Raw genomic sequence first — 22,800 nt, 5'->3', positions numbered from 1 at the left:
ATTATGTATTCAAGAATAACTAACCAAACATGCGGCATTAAAGCACTAATGTAAGCCATAGGGTAGTTAGAACACTCATTTGATCCCAGCATTTCCAGAGTCTTAAGAGAAATCCTTGCCTCAGAAATGTGCACTATGCCACAAGTAGAAAAGGTCAAAAACAGTACAGGACAAAATAATACTTCCATATCAACTGAAAAATATATAAATATTTACAGATTGTGAGGAAAGACATGAAAAGCCTCTCCTTTCTGAATAAATACATGTATTAAGGGAATATATCCACTAACTAAAAAAATAGCTTTGTATGATTAAATGAATAGTTCTCAAGTACTGTGTAAAACAATAAAAACATTTAAAGTACAATAGTGCAACTATGTCAGAGCATAAAGCTGATATTTGTCACTTTACATTTCAGGTAGAAGGCAAGGTAACTTTTTAAAGCAGAACAATGGAAAACCTTAAATATTTGCTATTTCCGTGTATAATTTTTTTGTTTTTATTTCTACATTGAAATAAATGTGTTTTTGGTTTTTTTTCCAAGTTCTTTTGCTTTAACACAAATTCATTCTACCTGTTAGTATGTGAATATTCAGACCTGATGCAGCTGATCAACACAGAATTTCTAAAAACAGGTCCAACTGAGCTATAGCAATATCCCCATTCAGTAGTGCTTTTTCCAGTAATTCATACATTGATCATAAACCTACTCCAAGGTAAAACTTTGTTATCAGTTTCCAACCCTGAATCTTATTTAAAAATAAAACACTGTTGCTTTACACGACACACATGAAAATTATGTAGCTTACAAAAAGTGATTCAGTTTATAAAGTGTCAACGGTTTACAGGCTGGTTCTGCCCCATTCCATGACAAGCGGGGCAGAGGGACTTATTAGAATCCGTGCTACCAGAGATAGGAAAAAAAGGGAAACCCAAATTATTTAATAAACAAAACTGCAACAATGTGATGAGAAATTAACTAATTTACTAAACTGAGTATTGGGGAAAAAAAAAAAAAAAAAAAAGAAAAAAAAAAAAAAAAAAGACAATATAATAGAATATAATATATAATTAGAGCTGGGATTGGCCAAATCAATGACATAAAACTTGGCCAAACAACACAGGACAGACTTTGCTCGTTAAAATTAATGAGAAAAAGTATCCAAAATACCCACGGTCCAACCCAGGAGAGAGAAAAGAAATTAAGTCCATGAACTCATGTCCTTCAACCTGGTTCTCCACAGGGTATGAGCCTTCACACACCCTTCACACACCATTCTGTATGTAAAGAACCTCAGCTGCGAAAGAAATTACTGCACAGACACACACTGCAAAATTTAAAGATTTGAAAGCCACATTTGTCATGGGCACCCTACAATGAATTATACTGTTGAAGAGAAGAGGACAGACCATGATCTTTCAGCAGACTAGGTGATCTATTCAGCTACTGTTACCACAACCAAATTATTCTTAGCAGCGGCAAATGGTATCAAAAAGGGGAAACAGATTTGTATGTTTACATGGTGGTTTATTTTTAAAACAAATAATGAAAGATTCATTGTTTGGAGAAATGTTTTACTCAGAGAGTGGTGAGGTATACGAACACACTGCTCTGAGCAGATCTGGATGCCCCATCCCTGGGGCCCTGAGCAGCTTGATCAGTGTGGGTGGCACACCCTGCCTATGGCAGAGGGTCCCCTCCAATCCAAGCAATTCTACGAGTCAACAGTCCTATGACTGATAATGATAAAAATACCTACAGTTTCTACTACATTTTATGAATGTTGGGAACTATGACAAGCAGTAAGAACTTAGATCATTCTCTGCTGAGTATCTTAGAAATTTTTTACAGTCAGGCAACAATATTCCCATTAACAAAAGTGGCTCCCATTCATTCCAGCAGTTTCTTTTAATGAACAGTTCATACAGATGCTTATGTGCATGCAGTAATTCTTTCACCTATAACTTTAAAAATGCATGAAGAATATTCATTAGAATAGACTTCACTGTACCATTAAGATTCCTTAATTCATGTCTGAATGAAAAGCTATTGAAAAACACAGGAAAATTACAGTCCACATCTCTCTATTACACTGTCAGTGATCTAGTCTAAACAAACAGAAGGGTACTGAAAAATTATTTCATCTCATCCTACATATCACGAGTATTATTGGATGCTCTAGAATTTGGAACCGTAATGGTCCATGCAAATGTTCCTTTCGCTATTGAATTGTGTAGGATTAGGAATAAAATCTACTTTTCAGCTCCCAGTCAAATCCCAACTCTTCAGTTTAAATAAATTCTAACCCACTGCTATAAAATTACACCAGTAGCCTACACACCTGCCACTGACTTCTTCTAATGAACCATTCCACTTTTTGTCTTGAACTTGATTTACCTGTAACTAGGCAACATTGTAATGGCTTAGGGTTTTCTTGGGAATTTTTTCATGTATGTGTAAGACCTTCAGAAAACTAGAAACACAAATACGAGCAAAAAGATTAAAGTAATTCATGTTCTTGTCAGAACTTCTCTTTCTGTTCCTGTGAGTGATATATGATACTGTCCTATCATATTCTGTGAGAAATAATGAGGCCATAAAGAAACAAGCAGGTAATGAAGATAAAATATATTACAGTATTTAATGCACAGACTAGTGTGGCATTGATTCAGAGCTTGCTTCATTGAATTTTGTTGCTTAAGAAGAATGAAATCAGAAATAAGAGTCAAGCAAGTGTATAAATATGAATTAGTAAAACTAGTGTCTGGATTTTTTCCACGATGTCCAGCTTCTAATACACAAATGTATAAATCCATAGCAAAAAGAATACATAATTGAACTCCTTCATTTTTCTTTCTTTTTTTTTTTTTTTTTCTCTTTTTCTTTTCTTTTTAAATATACAAATTGCTTACGCCAGGAAAAGTGTCTGACACTTAAACATTGCAACAGTTTTTTGTGAGTGCAGATTTTTTGACAGGCGTCCCAGACAGGTTGGTTACCGACCTCGTATCATCTTCATTATCACTTCGTTTTCTCACTTCACTGTGAGGAAAAAATAAATAAATAAAAATATAAGAGAGAAGAAAAAAAAATGCACAATAAATATGCAGCCAATTATTGTATTCTTACTGAAGTTCAAGTTCAGCATTTTGTTTCTTCCAGTATATCTTACACAGCTCAACGTCACCTAACTCCCAGGACAACAATAATACAATTTTTAGTCCACAGAATCAACATATCTTCAAAGGTTTCACTGGGGAAATTGAATCAATTACAGTGTTCTTTCTTCCCTTTTATTTTCTTTCACTCATTTTTCTTTAATGTTTTTGCTTCACTATATTACTATAACAGGTTACATTCAAAGCTGAAAATAAAATTAAAAAAAAAAATAAATAAACTAAACAACTGCAATTTCATACTTAGATAAAAAAACACAAACTGGATGTCTTGTGTGCAGACTTAGAAGTTGTGTATATGTGAGAAATTCTTTATCTTTTCAGGTCCACTGTGATAGGGATTCCTAGAAACTCAAAAGCAAGTTCTAGAATTCCTTGCTAACATGTGTATGTATGTTATATACATACACACATACATAATTTATGTCCTCCTTGTATCAGTAGAATAAATTCATGAAGCTGGGACAAATTTAAATTTAAAGCATCATATTATTCAACAAAACAAACAATAGGAGAAAGGAATCCCACAGAGAAGTAATAGGTTAGTCTGGAGGACTACCCACTCTAATGATATGGTTTTATATATATATAAATATATAAATATACATATATATATATTAAATTCCAAACTAAAATTTTCTTTCTCAGAATAAGTATTACTAAACTCAAGAAATTTCAACCAACCATTCCAGACCAAGGCTCTAGGTAATGTCCAGAGCATTTAAGGAACTATGAGCCTATCAAAGGAAAAAAAAATTTGAAGTTTCTGAAAAGAAAAGCTACAACTGCCAAGACATTTTTATCCTTGAGGCAGTTAAACAAATCTACCATGTTTAAATATTAGTGAGAATTTTCCAACTGTGATTAGCATTATGTAACTACGTTAAGTATGTTCTCTAATTTTATAAGTCACAAGTTCCCGGAAATGTGTCATTTAAATCAGCAGTTAATGTTGATGCTAACAGAACCATGAAACACCTGTGCTCTTGCAGCATCTCCAGTAGAGCTTTTTTCTCAAAGTACATGCGTTCTTGAAAATCAAATGTGAAGAAGCAATGATGCTCTCCAAAAAGCCAGCATTTTTATTTGGGCCATGTTTTAACACTGAATATACAAATACTGACCAGATGTCATGAAGTTTGATTACTGCATGAGCTAAGTCAAAAAACAAAATCTAATTGTTAATTGTAGCCTTGAGTTTGATGACTAAAACTGAAAAATCTGAGCTTCAGAATTTCTTACTGCCAGCCTTTCAAAATACTGCAGCACAGAACAGTTTGGAAAAGTTGTAAAAGCATAATGTTTTGTTCACAGTTCTTCACAGAAATACCACATTGCTAAATGGATGAATTGCAGAGTTCTGTCTTTCAAATGACTTAGAGAAAGTGACATTAAAGAAAGCATGTGATATTAGAATGATCAGGTATAAAACCGAATACGTATTAATAGGTATGGTAGAATTAAGAGTTGATTAAATGAATATTTGTAAGCATTAGAAATTGATCTATGTATATGAAAGAATTAAGAACGTAAAGCCTTGCACCATTAAAACATAGTATTCATTCACCAACCAAGCTTTAAATTGTTAGGTCTATAACTAAGCTCTAAATTAAATATCAATGAATAAGACAACCGTGTAACATCAGTAAGCAAAACCCTTGCCTATACCAGGAATAAAACCTGCCTCACATTTCTCTATAAAGATTCAATATGACATTGCTTTTCTAATTTCATTTGATGAAATTGATGTTGGGAAAATTTTAAATATGTACATGCATGTCTTTGTACATAAGTTTAGATATAATGTCCATTTTATAAAATATAGTCAGCTGTGCTTTTTAGAAAATAGAAAAATGACTACTTACCGAGCAAGATGAAGAACTGCTTCTACAACATTAGATCCATCTTTAGCACTTGTTTCACAGAATAAAGCATTATAAGTCTGTGAGCAAAAATTAAGACATTGAGCCAACTCATCTGAAATTGATCTGATTTGGATATGTATATTTAATTAAAAATGATTTCCTCAGTAATGGAAGGCATGATGCATTTAAATGAACAGGATATCCTCTGGTATTCCTCATTCTCCAATATATTCACTTCAGTAAAGAAAAAACAAATTTCTTTTTAAATGTAATTTTTACTGTAACAGCAATTTTTAGTTACATTAGTATCTATTCAGTAAATATATAAAGACTGCTTTACAGTGGTCACAGCACCAATCCTGCCAGAGTTCTAGAAGAATTTGGACAGTGTCCTCAGAAATACAGTTTGAATTTTTGATTACTCTATGTGAAGACAGGAGATGGATTTGATAATCCTTGTGGGTCCTTAGAATTCAACATATTATATAATTCAAGCTAGGCTAAGATTCTCATCCACCTACTGGTGTGATTCATTTCACTTGCAAAACTCTATTTCTTACTAGAGGTGAAAAAACTTTGTCTCCTAGTCCACTCACCTTAGAAACATGAAGGCTGGAAATAATATCCCAGAAAATAAAAAAGTTCAGCTCAGCTGCACTGAGGCAAAATTTAGCTCAGCAAGGATCATCAAAATAGATAAAGCTTTCATGAAAATTGCTCGTGAATCCTAGTAACTAGATCTGAGATCCCCTCACTGCAAGAATTTGAGGCCCTGGAACGCATTCATAGGAGGACTATGCAGCTGGTGAGGGGTCTGGAGCACAGGCATTATGAGGAGCGGCTGAGGGAACTGGGACTGTTCAGCCTGGAGAAGAGGAGGCTCAGGGGAGACCTTATAGCTCTCTATAACTTCCTGAAGGGAGGCTGTGGTGAGCTGGGAGTCAGACTCTTCTCTCGTGTAGACAGTGATAGAACTAGAGGGAATGGTTTCAAGCTGCACCAGGGGAGGTTCAGGCTGGACATTAGAAAGTATTACTTCTCAGAAAGGGTAGTCAGGCATTGGAATGCACTGCCCAGGGAGGTGGTGGAGTAACTGACCATGGGAGTGTTCAAGAAACGTTTGGATGTTGCGTTGAGGAATATGATTTAGCTGGGAAGTATTGGTAATGGTTGGACTAGATGATCTTCTAGGTCTTTTCCAACCTTGATGATTCTGTGATTCTGTGATCTGAATGTGACTAGTAAATGACATTTGTTTACAAGTTATCCACACAGTTTTCAGACTGTTCCTGAAACCATTTTATGTTGAAAAGATAGTCATAGATCTTACCATCGCCAGCTTTTCTCCACAGTTTGTAGGTACACAATTTTGCCCTTGTTCTGTAACTGCTTGGCGAAGATCTGCTTTGTTTCCTACCATCATAATTGGAATATTCTCATGAGTTGCATCCTGTAAAGAAATTGTGTTTCCTTATTGCTAAAATTCTCAGAATAAACAAAGTTAACTAGCATCATGTCATTTCTTTCCACAAAAATTCATATGCGCTACCAGAAAACACATGATTTTATATGCTACATAACTGTTCAGAAAGAGTACATACTTCAGGAAGCCTGTTTAAATATCAGCCTGCATAGATGTGCATCCAGACCCATAAACCCAGTTACATAAGCATGAATTTAATATTCTAGGGGAAATAGTTATAGCTAAATGCTTTATGACAAAACTACTGTGGGAAGAGTGATCAGCTTCTGTTTTAATATTAAAAAAAAAAAAAAAAAAAAAAAAAAAAAAAAAAAAAAAAAAAAAAAACCTGTCTTAAGAAGAGGAATTTTGCTTACATTTTCCCTCCAATTAAACAACTGTGGTACACTAGAAAAGTATTTTTCATCAAATTCAAATTTGTGTTAAAATAAGCAAGTAGTAGCAGATAGAAATACTGAAATAGCTAGTTTACAGAATATATTGATTTAAAATGCAGAAGCTCCAAGGAATAGTTAAGCCATCCACAGAAAGGTATCTGAAATGGGCTCTCATGTTTCTTCCAAAAGGAAGTAAATGGGAACAGTGATAATCTTTCATATAAGAAACATATTTATTTTTACACTAAGCATATAATAATATTCTTTAATACCATTAGAACTTCCATTTAGTTTGAACTTACACAAGAGACTACAGTTTGGCTAATTTCTGAGGTACTCAAGTTTTACCTATTAAACAAAACAATCTAAAAGTTGTCTGGAATTCTAAAGCAATGAATAAGCTTTCCATACTATCTCTCTTCAGATAGTCCGACATTAGAGCGACAGTTTAAAATTTGTAGGTATTTAAGGTACTTACCCCAATCATATCAATCCATTCTCGCACATTAAGAAAGCTTTTTTCACATGATACATCATATAAGAGTAAGACACCATCTGCTCTTCTGAAGTATGATTTAGCAATACTACGGAATCTTTCAGGAAAAAAAAAAAAGACTTGTGTAAGACTAAGGAGTTACACTGCAGACTGTAGCAGAGTGGATTACTCAGCTACGTTTGGAAAAAAAAAAAAAATATGAAGCAACAAACTTCCAGGAATTAACTCCAGGAATGAATACATCAGTTATAATCATATTTTCTCTTAACAGCACAGTCTACTAAGGAACTGTACAACAACTAGGTAATTATATTACTAATTGCAATATTCTTCACAAACTTATTATGTGGGAGGAGAATGACTGTCTTCAGTTTCCTATGTCACATAAACACTCTTCTAAGCAAAAGTAAATATACACAGACAGTACAGAGCTTTGCCACTGAATAGATAAAACTGACTTGGACTTGTCCTGATCAGTGTTTTTATTGATGACCTGAATGAGGGCACTGAGTACACCCTCAGTAAGTTCGCAGATGACACCAAGTTAGCAGGAAGTGCTGATCTGCCCTGGTTAGGAAGGCCCTGCAGAGGGATCTGGCCAGATTGGATTGCTGGACTGAGGCCAGTGGAATCAAGTTCAACAAGATCAAGTGCAGGTCCTGCACTTTAACCACAACAACCCCAGGCAACGTTACAGGCTTGGGGCAGAGTGGCTGGAAGACCATGTAGAGGAAATGGACCCAAGAGTCTATTGACTCTCAGCTAAACACAATTCAACAGTGTGCCCAGGTTGCCAAGAAGGCCAATGGCATCCTGGCTTGTATCAGAACTAGCGCTGCCATCAGGAACAGGGAGGTGATCATCCCTCCATACTGGTGAGGTTGCACCTCGAGTACTGTGTCCAGTTTTGGGTCCCTCACTTCAGTAGGACACTGAGGCCCTGGAGCATGTTCAAAGGGCAATGAGACCAGTGAAGAGTCTGGAGCACAGGCCTTATAAGGAGCAGCTCAGGGAGATGGGATTATTTAGTCTGTAGAAGAGGAGACTCAGGGGTGATCTTATTGCCCTCTACAACTACCTGAAGGGAGGCTGTAGTGAGGTGGGTGTTGACCTCGTCTCCCATGTAACTAGCCACAGCACTAGAGGGAATGGCCTAAAGTTACACCAGAGGTGGTTCAGGTTGGATGTTAAGAAGTACTTCTTCTCTGAGAGTGGTCAGGCACTGGAATGGCCAGTCAGGGAGGTGGTAGAGTCACTGACCCAGGAGGTATTCAAGAAATATTTGGATATTGCACTGAGGGACATGGTTTAATGGAAAATATTGGAGATATGTGGACAGTTGGACTCATTGGATCATAGAGTCCAACTCTATGGAAAGATTCAACTTTCATGATTCTATGATTCTGTGACCAGCAAGATTCATAATTAACTCTACAAGATGTCAGTAAAGTTATGACTCTGCAAGTAAGTGACATAGGACTTTGAGAAAATTCTACATACAAAATCAAAGAACTTCAGTTGTATACTTAGTAATCTGTACAGTTCTCCTGTACATTTTTGAGTCTCCAGAAGAAGAAAGATTTTTCATATATTAAATTCAATCGAATCATGATCAGGAATTTCAAGAAAAATATAAGTAAAGAGTATCTCAAGTATAAACCTATAAACCTGTCTGAAATGCAGATCTGTAAGAACAAAGACAGGATAAAAATGGAAAGAATAGTTTACAACTACTCCTTTTTTTTTTTTTTTTTTTTTTTTTTTTTTTGTATTGCTTGAGACGGACAGACAAATGTAATTAATTAATGCTGAGTTGAACATTAATAGTTCTCTCTGAGGCATCACCAAAACTAACAAATAACTATTCCACTTGCCTCAGATTCTCAGCTGCGCACAGTTACATCTTCCTACAGACATCTACATATGGTCATAATGACTTATTTACAATTGCTACACGTAGTATTTATTGGACTTTTTTTCATCTAGATAAAAAAATCCAAATTTAATTTAGAAAAAACCCAAAACACTGAAATGACTTAAGTTGTAGGTAGTCACTAACCTCTCCTGCCCAGCTGTGTCCCACAGTTGTAGTACTGTAGGTTCTCCATCAACAATTAACCTTTTCATTTGAAAATCCACACCTGAAAAGAATAATTTTATATTGTCTAAGAAAAACATTAATCACCTTAAAAAATCCACAGAAAGTTAAATGTTATGCTGCATATACAAAGATAAAGCAGTTTTCTCAAACTACATTGCTTGTACTAAATAGATTCACTCAAATAGTGCTGCAGTAATCCCCTGAATATGAAAACACATATTTGTCTTTTGAAAATCATTTAAGGGAATATTTGAACCAGATATTTTCCCAGAAACATTGATAAAAATTTAGCATTATGATCAACAAATATCACTGCTTCATTTTGCAAAACACTTCTATAGGTGAAAATGTTTTATAAGACAGATGTTATTTCAAATCCCAGCAAAAGGAAAAATAAATTATAACAAAAATATAGCAAAAATCCTAAGTGCGAGCCAATAAAAGAAATACATGTGACTTTGGAAAGCAAAAATTCAGTCTTTGGAAACAGTAAGTGAAGTTTGTCATTTGGCAGCTAGAGCAATATACACAATAAGTCAGTCAGAAATCCTTCCCACCCCAATAACACTTTAAAGAAATTGAGATAAAGAAACAACACAAGAGACATTAAAGGATACTGTGCAAGACAAAAGAATGAGAAGACCAGATGGCCAGAAAAACTGTGAAAAAGTCTGGACATAAATTTTAAGTTCATTGCACTGTAGCTCCCCTTATTGGTACTCTGATTTGTTCAGCAACAGACTTTGAGCTTCACAAAGAACAACTAGATCAGAGTGAGTTCAATTTCTATTATTCCTATTACCTATTTCTATAATTCCTATTATCCATTCCAAATACTGGTTAGTTCTATGCTTTAATGCTCAATTAGCGCTTGCCACCTAAAGACTGCAGGCATATTCAGAAAAACCTAGCAATCACAGTGGGTAATCTTTTCATCCTCTACCTCTGAATAACAACAGTAATATTCATATTTAATAAGAACAACAACTGTACCGAGGGTTGCACTGGTATTGCCTCTAAATTCATTCTTGCAAAGTCTCATAAGGAAACTAGATTTCCCAACCGCTGCATCTCCAGCAAGAATGATCTTGTAAGCCTTCTCTGAACTTGGGTATTTTGGAGTACAATCTGTTGCATCTGACTAAAAAAAAGGAAAAAAGAGAAAAAAACAAAAACAAAAACTGATTTATCTCATATAAAACTAATTAAAATACAGTTCATTTTTTGTTTGCTTGTTTGTTCTTCTGTTTTGTTTTTCCCTAGAGAACTGGTTACCTGAGGAGTAAGAGCATATACGTATTTCCTTGTTGAAGCTACTGAGCTGCTTCGACTTACTGGTCTTGAGGATTTCCAATCTAATATTGTACTGCTGTTATCAGGACTGTATGCTTCTTCATCCCTGATCTCAGGAACCTGAAAGTATAAGTCAATATATTAAGTTTGTTACAAAAATATGCTTTCTGCTTCAATGGCACAGCTAAAACTGATTGAAACCTTTGTTTTTAATAGTTTGGATTAAATAATGAACCTAACTCAACTATACAGTTCCGGTTGAAACTGTGATTTTTCTCTTCTTCTCTGTGAAATCTAAACAGCTGCCTTAAGTGACATACTCTCTAAACCAAATAAATAACACTCATTATTCAGTATTCTTCTACATGTTCTATTTTTCACAGTGAAAACAATAGCAAATTCTGAAGAACATTAACTTCTTGGTTCTATGAACTTCTTTGGTCTTCTGCAGCAGAGTGATGGCATTGGTGAACAAAGGAAAAGCAACAGACGCAGACTACCTGAACTTGTGCAAGTCCTTTGACATGGTTCTACATCAAGTCCTTATCTCTAAATTGGAGAAAGGTGGATTTGAAGGGTGAACTACTAAGTGGAAAAATAATTGGATAGATGCTTTTAGGCAGAGCAGTTATCAATTGCTCTACAGCCAGATGGAAACCAGTCACAAGCAGTGCCCCCTCAGGGTTCTATCTTGGGACAAGTGATCTTCAAGATTTTTATCAATGACTTAGACCATGAGATTGTGTACACCCAGTAATTTTGCTGATGACACAAAGATGAGTGTTGCAGACAATATAACAGAAAGAGGAGATGCCATCCAGAGGGACATAGGCAGGTTTGAAAAGTGGGCCCACAAGAATCTAATCAATAAAGCTAAGTGCAAGAGTCAGGGCAATCCTAGATACAAGTACAGAGCTAGACATGAATTCTTTGATAGCAGCTCTGCCAGGAAGGACTTAGCGGTCCTGGTAGATGAAAAACTTAAGATGTGCAAGCAGTGTGTACTTGCAGATTGGAAGGCCAATGATATCCTGAGCTGCATCAAAAGAACAGTGGCCAACAGGGAGAGGGAGGTGACTGTCCACTTCTGTTCTGTCCTTGTGAGGCTCATCTGGAGTACTGTGTCCAGGACTGGGGCTCCCAGCACAGGAAGGATGTGGAGCTGTTGGAGCAGGTCCAGAGGAGGGCCACAAAGATAGTCAGAGGCTGACCTCTACTATGAAAGGCTGAGGGAACTGGGATTGTTTCACACGGAGAAGAGTAGACTGGGGAGATCTCAGTGCAATTCTCCAGTACAAGAGCAGCTTAGAAACAGGAGGGGGACCAATATTTCACACAGGTATATAGTGATAGGACAGGGGGGAGAGATTTAAACAGAAAAAGGGGAAGTTTATGTTAGATGTTATGAAGAAATTCTTCACTCAGAGAAAAGGTGGTGAGACACTGGAACAACCTGCACAAAGAAATCATGGATGACCCTGCCCTGGAGGTGTTCAAGGTCACTCTTGACTGGTTTCTGGGCAGCCTGATGGAACTCGGTGATCTCTGAAGTCCCTGACCTAAGCCATTCTATGATTCTGTGGTACCAAACACTACTAAAACATTTGCTGTCTATTACAGCCTACATTCTGTTCTTAAATGTGTTGGCTGTTTGGGACACATGCTTTACTGAAAGTTTCCAAGTAAAGAAAATTTCCATAGGGAAAACTTCAACTTTAAAAATAAGTGGGAAAAAAACAAAACAAACAAACAAACCAAAAGGAAAAAAAAAAAAGAAAAAAAAAAAAGAAAAAAAACAGTAACTTCAAAGGTTGTTAAACAAAAAAGAAAAGTGTTTCCCTACAAGACATTACTCCCAGCGCTGTTAATATCAAGCTCTTGTATACGTGATTTTTTAATTCAGTGCTGTAGCATAGCACAAAAAACTGAACCAAAATCTATTTTTATATACTTTTATAGTACCTGCTTTTAAGTCATTAGAAAAAGAGCTCCTCTTTTGAACTGTTCAGCAATCTTCAAAAATATTAAATATACTTAAAAATACCAAAATAAATCGAAACATACATAGAATCATAGAATCACCAAGGTTAGAATAGACCTAAAAGTTCATTCAGTCCAACCATTCACCTATAACTAATAGCTCCCACTAAACCATGTCCCTCAACAAAATATCCAGTCGTTCCTTGAACACCCCCAGGGTCAGTGACTTCACCACCTCACTGGGCAGTCCATTCCAGTGCCTGACCACCCTTTCTGAGAAGTAATATTTCCTAATACATTTTTCTTTAAAGGAGTAACTATTTAAGAATGTTACAAAAGTCAACCTTTGATTTTGCTTAAGTACATAATAATCCACATACTCAGTTCTATATGGTCAATTGGCAAAGATCCGCCTCATTCTTGCCTCCTACCAAATGTGATTCCTAGAGGGGCAGTTAAGTCTGGTACTCACATCTATATCAGAAGCATCACCACCATAGTTCTCTTGCATACATTGTGGTCTTTGAAAAGTTCTTGGATGCCTGTATTCCACCTCTGAATCGTATTCATTTGAATCTCTCAGGGTAGACAAACCACTGTCAAAACAGCTCTCAGGTAAGCTGTCAACTTCACTGTTTATTCTTTGCATGGGGTCACAAAGAGCTAAAGAATAGTAATCTTCATCCACACAAGATGGAGATGACCTAAAAAGCAAGTATTGAAAAACAAGAACAACAGAATAAATAGATTTAGTTCACAATTTTTTGGGGTTTTCTTCCAACAAAATCTATATCATTCTAGAATGCTGCATACCTACAAATGCTAACCATAACATTTAACACATATGGTACTATATTATTTTGCATTTATAATTTTTTTTAAAGAACAGTTCTTGAGTGCTCAGATTACAAACAATGCATAAATCTCTTAAGAGTGTTTGTTTATTTACATGCCAAAAAGAATCCATTTCGCTTTGTCCTATGGAAACACACGTGAAGCACTTCACTGCTACAATAGACAATATCAACAGCAGTCCATAAAGACTGCTGCGAGAGGGGCTGGGAGCTTCCAGTGCACACCACAGAAGATCCAACATATAGGGTTGTTAAGGAGTTCGCTTTACCACACAATAACATGCAGAACTGTCTAATTTCAATCTTTGCAGGCTAATGAATAATGAAAGGAACATGCGCTATATTTGTTTGGAATATCACAGTGTTCGTACTCTTTGTATTCACTTATCTGCTAGCCTATAGCAAATCAGTGAAAAACAAATGAAGGGTGCACCCTTCAACAAAGTCAAGCTTATTAAGGATTCACTGAAATAAAAGCCTTTATTAGTGAATTTTCAGCCTCTCTGAAGCAGGGATTCAGTACTAGGAATTTCAAATGCATTTCAAGCAAGTTAGATCTAGATGCACTGTAAAGCTAAAGAAGAAAAAAGTACTTACTAATGTAAATTGCTTATAATGTTTGAATCCAAATCAGTATTTCATAATGATGATCAGGTGACAAACTATTGAAAATTAGCAGATTTTGAGACATTCATATCTCATTTTGTCTTTTGAAACTACTAAATCACATCTAATAACATGCCTAATGATGCCTATTAAGTTTTATTCCTTCCACATAAGCTGTTTTCTAAAGTAGAAAGACATCACTAAACTGAGAGGTCTTGGGGAAAGAGGAGAATAGAGGATGGGTAAGAAGGGGTTCTAGAGTACAGCAGCTGGCCCAGGGTCTCTCTGGCGAATGGTGACTCGTCAGTGCCAAGATGGAAATCAAGAGCCCCTGCTGCAATGCCAATGGCTACAGCAATGTCTCTGGGCAAGCATAATGCTATAGTGGTTGCCTGGGCCTGACTGAGGTGGATCCACCTCCATTGGTTCATCCTCTGGAGATAGGTCTACCACCAGGGGCTAAACATCACTCCCCAGTGGGTCTACTTCCAGTGGCTCAAGCTCGCTGCTGCTCTCTAGAAGCCGAAGCTTCTTTGGTGGAGGAGGATCATTCCCAAAGTGGAGTCTAAGGTGCTCCTAGACTCAAGTCTGTTCTTCCCAGCCACAAGTCAGTGTTCTGTTGTCAGGGTCCCCACATTTATAGCAGTTGGCAGGGAGGTGGCTCATGACATCATAAGGCCATGGCAATGTGACCTTAAGAATGTCCCATGACAACCAAAACTTAGCTGTATTGGGCAAAGGGAGGCTTGCCCTGCTTGTCACCAATGAGATTCTGCAGGGCTCCATTTTAAGGCCATTTCTCTTTAATGTTTTCACTGTTGATCCCAATAGAGATATGGAAGTTCTATTAAGTAAATTTGTGGATGATACTAAGCAGGGAGGAGTGTTGACTGCCTTGGGGGTAGAGAGGCCTTGCACCAAGATCTAGGCAAATTTGAGGCTGGTCATCATCTGCATGAAGAAGAGCAAGTGCTTGGTTCTGCACCTGGAATGGAGCAGCCTTGGTTCTACATGCAGACTCAGGGGTGACAGGCTGGACAACAGGCTTGCAAAAAGGGACCTGGTTGTTCTGGTTGGTGACAACTTAAATGTGAGCCAGTAGTGCACTCTGGCAGCCAGAAGGGCCAACTGTACTCTGCAGCACCCCTCACTGCTGGGTGAGGGAAGCAGTTGTCTCACTCTATTCTGTCCTGTGTTGCTTCACCTCCAGCAGTGGGTGCAGCTTTGGGTGTCACAACATAAGATGCTATTAGAGAGGGACCAAATGGAGAAGGGTCTAATGGCATGGTGTGTGAGGAGCTGTGTAGTTTGGTTGACCAGGAAGGAGGGAAATGCCTATTCCATATTGGTTTATTTAAGTTAGCATCATATCATTTGGACTAGATGATCACCAGAGGTTCCTTCCAAACCCTACAATTCTGTTATTCTGATCAGCTGAGGTCTCTGGGTCTGTTCAGCCCACAGAGCAGGGCAGGCTGAGTGGAGGCCTGATGGTGGCTGCAGCTCCCCACGGGGGGTGGAGGGGCAGTGCTTGCAGCGAGAGTGGGGTTGCTCTCTTCTCACTGGTGACAGGACAAGGGGAAATGGTCTCAAGTTGCACCAGGGTAAGTTTAGGTTGGATATCAGGAAAAAAATCTTTACAGAAAGGGTTATGCACTGGAATAGGTTCCTCAGGGAGGTGGTTGAGTCACCATCCCTGGACATGTTCAAAAATTGTCTGGATGTGGTGCTCAGGGACACAATTTAGCAGGGGGTCATTAAGAGTTATGGTAACTCTACCATATTAGGTTGTGATTGGAGCTGATGATCTTGAAGGTCTTTTCCAACCTGAGCAATTCTATGATTCTATGATTCCACGACCTTGATTCAGTAGGTGTGAAACCAAGGACACTCTGACCAGTAACATTTGTTACACAGGTATCAGAGGAAGGAGGGGACATTGAGAATTAAACCAAAAACAGGAAGAGGTTGTCTGAATTCTCTGTTAATTCACCATTACCACTGAATAAATTTTTCCTGAACTTCCTGATATCATTGAAAACATTGCTATTGAATTCACCATACTGTGGATCTTATGCTATGGTTACATATTTCTTCCAAATCAGGAAGAATTACTTTCTCTTTTATTTGACGATATTTGATCTCCTAAGACATTTTTGATGACCTAGTCTTTTTCAACTTAGTAGAAGCAAACCTGGCTTACCTGTCATAACGTGGGTTCAGAGGAGACTGTCCACCACTACATTTGGGACTGCTCCTAGACATAGTACTTCCTGGTGAGGTATTTGCTAACCGCTGTGATAGATGAATAATAAATGCATAATAAGTTTGATGAGCATAATATAAGCATCATATTCATCATGATCAAAATGTATATCAACAGAATGACTACTGTGCATTTTAATGTATATTCAACCACTTATGTTTAAATAAGCTTCATTCCTTAAACAGAATTAGATGTCTAAAGAACACTACATACACCATTTAGGTTCCACTGTTGCCTTAATCCTGGACCTGCTGGCCACATTCAACTATAAGAAAATGAAATTTCCAAAAGGATTATTACATTGATTATGCATTGTCTACTAGTGTGAAAAAGAAATGTTATTAGCTGAGACAGAATTTGCTTTCCTTGAGTATGTTTTGGGGCATGTCAGAAGGAAATTCTGTCTTCAATATTCCTGTCCAGTATTTTTACTTTAGGACCATTATTCTGTCTAAATTGTTTTTTACACTTTCCGCATTACAGGAGCTTGTCCAATTAATAGTTTTAAAGTCTAGAAGGCTTTCTAATACCAGAAAAGTTCCAAAAAGGTCCCAAAAGCCCATAAAAAAGCCCAGAAGGTCTGAGTGAGATTGCTATTATCAACAGCCTCTGTTAGTTGTTAGCCCACTGACTTGCCTGGACAAAAGTCAAAGTTAGGTTCAGATCTTGTTAAAAAGAAGGTAGCTTTCTAAAAATCTATGTTTTCAGTGATAAAGAGCTCCCACATAAACAAATCTGACACATTTCCTTCTCTGTGAAAGAAACAGCTAATTTGTTCACCTCATCAGGTACATTTGGTGATAAACTCAGTATTTTCTGAAGCACCTAAAGCTTTGCTGGAGCAAAAGCCCTATGGTTGCACATTAAATCTAATGAAATCCAACCACACAAATAAAATCCCAGAGTAAGATCGTTGAATGTAGCACAGTTTTCCAAGTACTCATTGAATATATACCAACTTATATCTGGGATGTTATTTCTTACAGCTACTCATAAAACATAGCAAAATTATAGTTACATACCAATGATCTGTTGAACTTGCTGAAACTGTTTTCAAGTGCAGTTCTTAAACCATCATTGCTGTCATGAAGTTTTCTGTTAGCTGATCTAAAAAGGAAATATAGCTTAACTTATGAAAGTATAACAAATTAAACTTTAAAACTATACAATATAAGTATGTAGTATGAAGCAAATAAAATTTGGAAAAAATATGCAAATATGCATTTTAAAAAGAAAATATTTTATTCTACTGTAGATGAATAGTAGGTGTTATTGTTGGTTAAGAAATTTTGCTGAAAGAAATGACTGAACATAAAAAAAGCACAGTAAAGTCTTCCTAAGTCTTCCTGTAAATAGCAATGCAGAAAAAATTGGTATGATTTTAGAAGTCATAAGCAGATCATGGATAGGGTGCTAAAACTGGATTGTACAGTAGTCATCTGCTGCACAACTATGTTTGGCAAAAAGGAAAAATCAGAAAGGTAATTAATACCATTCCAAATGAATTCAGCCTTCTAAATGTAATTGTATAAGTGGAATCTCATGTGCCTTTTTTGTTGTTGTTGTTGTTGTTGTTGCTTGTTTGTTTGATTGATTGATTGTTTGTTTGAGGAAAAGAGAAACTTACAGACATCAGAGAGAAACACAAAACTCAGATGTAACACGGACTAGCTCTGTGCCATTAGAGCGCTGGGCAGTGAGGAACTCAGCCACCAGCACCAGTACCTGGCCCCTGTGCAGGTGCCCCATCACAAGCAGTGGGTTTGTCCCTTTGCACCAACCTATTTTCCATCTTTTATTGAGAATATGCATTCTAAAGACTTCTAATGGCAAAGCCATAATTTGCCCATATGTTTCCAAGTCATGCCAAGGGCTGTGTTTCCTGCTTCATAACAAAAGGAAACCACTGCTTCCATTGCAGTCACACTGGTAAGACAGCACAGCTGAGACAAACGCCATTTTCTAACAATCCAAAGCCTGTTACTGATAGATGGGCAGTTGGACTGGATGATATTGGAGGTCTTTTCCAACCTTGGCAAATCCATGCTTCTGAGATTCTGACTCAATTATCCAGAACACAAATATAAGATGAAATTATATAGATAAGCAAGCTACCTTCCATGAGAATTGAAGCCATTTTAGTACTTTGTATTTTTTCCCAAATCTCATCCCAGTCTATAGCAGAGCAATAGAAATGTTTACCTGTGCCTACATAGGGACTATGTTTGTTAAAAATACATCTGAAGAGCTGAGAACTTACTGAAGTATTTCAATTTGTCTTTCCAGATTATCTCTGTCTTCAGTGTACTCCCGAATCATTTCTAGGTCTCTACAAAAAAAAAGTTATATAAGAAGTTGTATTTAATATAGTATTCTTTTTTTTATTTTGTGTTGTGTACTTTTTCAGGGTATTTCTGAATTAAGCTTTTCAGGGTACACATCTCTGACTTCTAGAATACAGAAAAAGCATTTTTACACAAAATAATTTTCTAACTTCATTAATCTCTGCCAATACATCTCAACAAAAATGGTTGATGAAAAGTAAAGTTGAGGGTTGCGGGGTGGAGTCATTGGGTTGGGCTGGACTGGACAAACAGGCCTTGGGCATTCCATGGGCCCATGAGGTGAGGGTAAGCAGCCAGAGTTCAGCAAGCTAAGAGTCAGCTGCATCAGTCTTCTCACGGCAGGCCTTGGTTTGAGAGAATGTCATGGTTTCAGCTGAGATAGAAACCTAAAAAGGGGACTTTCTGTATAAATGGGTGCTATAAGAAGGAGCAGACTCTTTAACAGCATCTGTTGTGATAGGACAAGGGGAAATGGTTTTACACTAAAGGAGGGGAAATTTAGAATGGATGTAATAAAAGTTTGTTGTGACAACAGTGGTGAAGCAGTGGAACAGTTTGCCCCAGAAATGTGGTGGATGCACCATCCCTGAAGATTTTCAAGGTCAGGCTGGATGGGGCTCTAAGCAACCTGGTCTAGATGTAGGTGCCCCTGTTCTGTACAGGGGAGTTGGACTAGATGGCCATCAATGGTTCCTTCCAACTCAAACAATTCTATAATTCTATGATCAATGAAATAATCAAATAAGAGGACTCACTGTCCCTTGAAATACCTTTTATGTTGTATGAGGACAACAGTTTAGTAACATTGTCATAAAGATTCCTCTAAATCAACCTGAATGTCTAGAAGCAGCACTTACTTGCCCTAGACAAACTAGCTGAGATGGATGAGAAAAGCTGGAAAGCTTTTCAAACTATTTTTGCTAATATTTATAGAGATACTCTTCAGATCAAAAACCATGGAGGAAAAGATTTGTACTCCTAACTGAAGTCCCTGTTAGATTTCCTTGAACAATTATGAGTGTTTGCATCACATCCAGAACTAGTTCTTTCGGATATCTGACAAGCGAAATGAACAGTAGTCATGGTGTCATATATTCATTCACCCACCTAAGGCAACTTTAGAGAATAAGTTACTGACTTAATACATTATACCTACATGAAACAAAAAATTCTTTTCCCAGTGAAGATAATCAAGTAAAAGCATTTACCTCTCTGTGTTCAAAGTCTGATCTGCATATTCACTTTTCAAGCTATCCAACTCACTCTGGAGAAAAGCAATATTTGTTTGTGCTTCTAAGAGGTCTTTCTTAAGTTTCTGATTTTCCTGTATAAAAGAAAGACATTAGATGTTAGTTGTCACAATCATCTCCATAAAATGCTGACATACCACAATGCTTAAATAAAAACCAACATAATACATGAAAATGAAACTCTAGAAAGTTCAGCAGAGATGAGAAAAGAGAATTAAACATCAGAGAAGTCAGCAAACCAGTAGGCAAGGTTCACTGAAATTTGACTTCCGGGTTTCACAGTCCCACAAAAATGGGATTATGCCATTTTAAGCCGTTCCTAAGTGTGCAAAAACATTATATAGAACTGTTTTTTTCCAAGATAGAGACCCTCATGCAGCTATCAATAACCTTAGAAGTTTCTCTCTTTTCTAACTTGTTAAATTATGTATTTAATTTAATTTTTTATTGAATAGTATTAAATACAAAAATAAAAAATAAAAAAATCTGCATTGCAAGAAGAATAAAACTGAAGTTAATTAATGTATTGATGATAAACACTTCATACCAGCAACATATCATGCATTCTCTTTTTCAGTTCAATAACATCTTCCCTGATATTTATATTTCTTGATTGCTCTTCAACCTAAAAGGATTATAAAATCACCCAGTTAACATACATACTTGATTATTCTCATTCAAAATACATAAAATGTAATGGAAATCATATCAAACAACCCAAAGAACATGTTACAGCTATTAAAGATTTAAAAATCAATAGTATTCCCAGCTTCATGAGTAGGGAGAATTATTCCAAAAACTTCTGGTTGTCTGTACATTACAAATACTTAATTTCTACTTGGCACTCTGGAATTTGGTATTGAATACATACAACTTGGAACACAAAACCCAGCAACTGAGAAGACTGTAACAGCTGTATCCTCACTAACATTAATATGTGTATATATATGTACTACTCCATCTAATGTCAATTCTGTACAGCGTATTTATCAAAAGTTTTTGTGTTTCTCATGAGAAATTTCCATTTATATCAGTGATCTTCTAAGCTCAATTCAATGTGATGAAATAAGAATAAATCTTCAATAGTTATAAAAATTCTAGTCCAGTTTACAGCAAACACTAATCACAAAATTAAACCTAGATTATAAAATAATCCAAACCAGTATTCATATCTAAGATGTCAAGTTATCCTTCAATTGGGCTTTGAATTAATCAGGTTGGAATTAGATTTAGACTAGTAATAACTAATACCACTAGTAATGTCTATTTAAAATTATAGCTCAAACTTATCCCAAAAATTAAAATCTGAAAGAAATGTGCTTACTGACAAAAACACTGTATTAGTTCAATATACTGCATTTTTATTGCCCATTTCATCTAATTCTCTTCATTACAATGAGTGGCGACGTACTAGATGTTTCTAACATATCACATACAAGAATCTAGAAAATTATTCAGCAAGACAATCTGGCTATCTATCTGGTCTCTTCACTATGTATTTCAGTAAACTATACAAAATGTATACAACAACACAGAACTACAACACAAATGAAAAAAAACTTAATTTTAAGTTGACATTTACCTATGCACATAAACTTAAATGGCCGCATTGTGAATATCCGTCTTGGGAAAGGCCCTTCATAAGGTCAGCATCTCTTAAACTAAAAAAATTCAAGTCATGAGTTCAAGTCACTTACCTTTTTAAGTTTTTTAATAGTCACCTGAAGATCCCCAACTTCAGTGTCATACTGGCGCTTCAACTCATTTAGTGCTTCTTCAGCTTTTCGTTTCTCCTGTAATATTTGTTCTCTTAGTAAATGTGGAGACAGATTTCAAAAGTTTTGTAAAAGACACAACCACCAGCGTGGAAAGCAAATGTGTTTTTCCCCAGTAGATTAATGTGTGTAATTTCATATTAAGTCAACCACCCTGTCCTTAAATCCACAGACACTGTTTCTACTATTGCAGTCCACTTATAAAATACTCAGAAACTAAACATTGAGAAGAAAGAAAAGGTAGGGGTTCAGCCCTGAATTCAGTGCTTGCTTTCACGTCAGTCCATCAGTCTCCTGCCCTTAACATTTTAAATGTCTTAAACAAAGCCAAAAGGATAATGTTCAGTGTTCATTTTTACATGTAGGTAGGTGCTTATTATATATACAGATGTATATATATACATGATCTTATATATATACAGATGATCTTATATATATACAGATGGGATCCAACATGCTAGTAACAGCATTACTATACCACCGTTGGTTCGTTACTCATTTACTTCAATTCTTCAAATTACTTCAATACTTCAATTTTTTGCTTGCAAACATTTCATTACTACAGGACCATGTTTGGCAAAAGACATGCTGATTGCAGCATCCTTAGTCATGGGTGTTTCACACAGCAGTTGATCTTAAACCAACTGCACTATTGAGGAAATCATTTTAATTCAAACAAAGAGACATGGGACTGGGACAAAGAAGACTTTAGGACTGATAGGAAAAGCACGCGCCCAGCTCTGCCTAACACTCCTGGATGCAGAGGTGCATAGTTCGCAGCACAGGGAGACAGATGGCAGTGGCAAGACGTGCTGCCAGACTGACAGCCTGTGCTTCCAAACAAGAGATGGCAGGTGTGGACTTTGCTCAGAATGCAGTCAGACGCTGACATCCGTGTGTTAAAATGATAATCAGTCAAAGTAATCAGCTTA

General features: G+C 36.6%; 1 protein-coding gene across 1 annotated transcript in view; it reads right to left on the bottom strand.

The window, feature by feature from the left end:
- Window positions 1-2,934: 2,934 nt before the first annotated feature.
- Window positions 2,935-22,800, bottom strand: part of RASEF (RAS and EF-hand domain containing) — a 36,051-nt gene continuing 16,185 nt past the window's right edge. Inside the window, exons 4-17 of the mRNA XM_072359975.1 lie at window positions 21,791-21,886; window positions 20,641-20,718; window positions 20,052-20,167; window positions 18,759-18,827; window positions 17,521-17,605; window positions 16,436-16,527; window positions 13,245-13,476; window positions 10,775-10,912; window positions 10,493-10,640; window positions 9,458-9,539; window positions 7,381-7,495; window positions 6,373-6,492; window positions 5,043-5,119; window positions 2,935-3,043 (exon numbers count right to left, since the gene is read on the bottom strand). Coding sequence (XP_072216076.1) covers window positions 2,935-3,043; window positions 5,043-5,119; window positions 6,373-6,492; window positions 7,381-7,495; window positions 9,458-9,539; window positions 10,493-10,640; window positions 10,775-10,912; window positions 13,245-13,476; window positions 16,436-16,527; window positions 17,521-17,605; window positions 18,759-18,827; window positions 20,052-20,167; window positions 20,641-20,718; window positions 21,791-21,886 — 1,557 coding nt within the window. The remainder of the gene's footprint in view (window positions 3,044-5,042; window positions 5,120-6,372; window positions 6,493-7,380; window positions 7,496-9,457; window positions 9,540-10,492; window positions 10,641-10,774; window positions 10,913-13,244; window positions 13,477-16,435; window positions 16,528-17,520; window positions 17,606-18,758; window positions 18,828-20,051; window positions 20,168-20,640; window positions 20,719-21,790; window positions 21,887-22,800) is intronic.

Source organism: Excalfactoria chinensis, chromosome Z (assembly GCF_039878825.1).
Source record: "Excalfactoria chinensis isolate bCotChi1 chromosome Z, bCotChi1.hap2, whole genome shotgun sequence".
In the NCBI taxonomy this organism is placed as follows: Eukaryota; Metazoa; Chordata; class Aves; order Galliformes; family Phasianidae; genus Excalfactoria; species Excalfactoria chinensis.
This window is presented reverse-complemented; position numbering and strand designations above follow the sequence as displayed.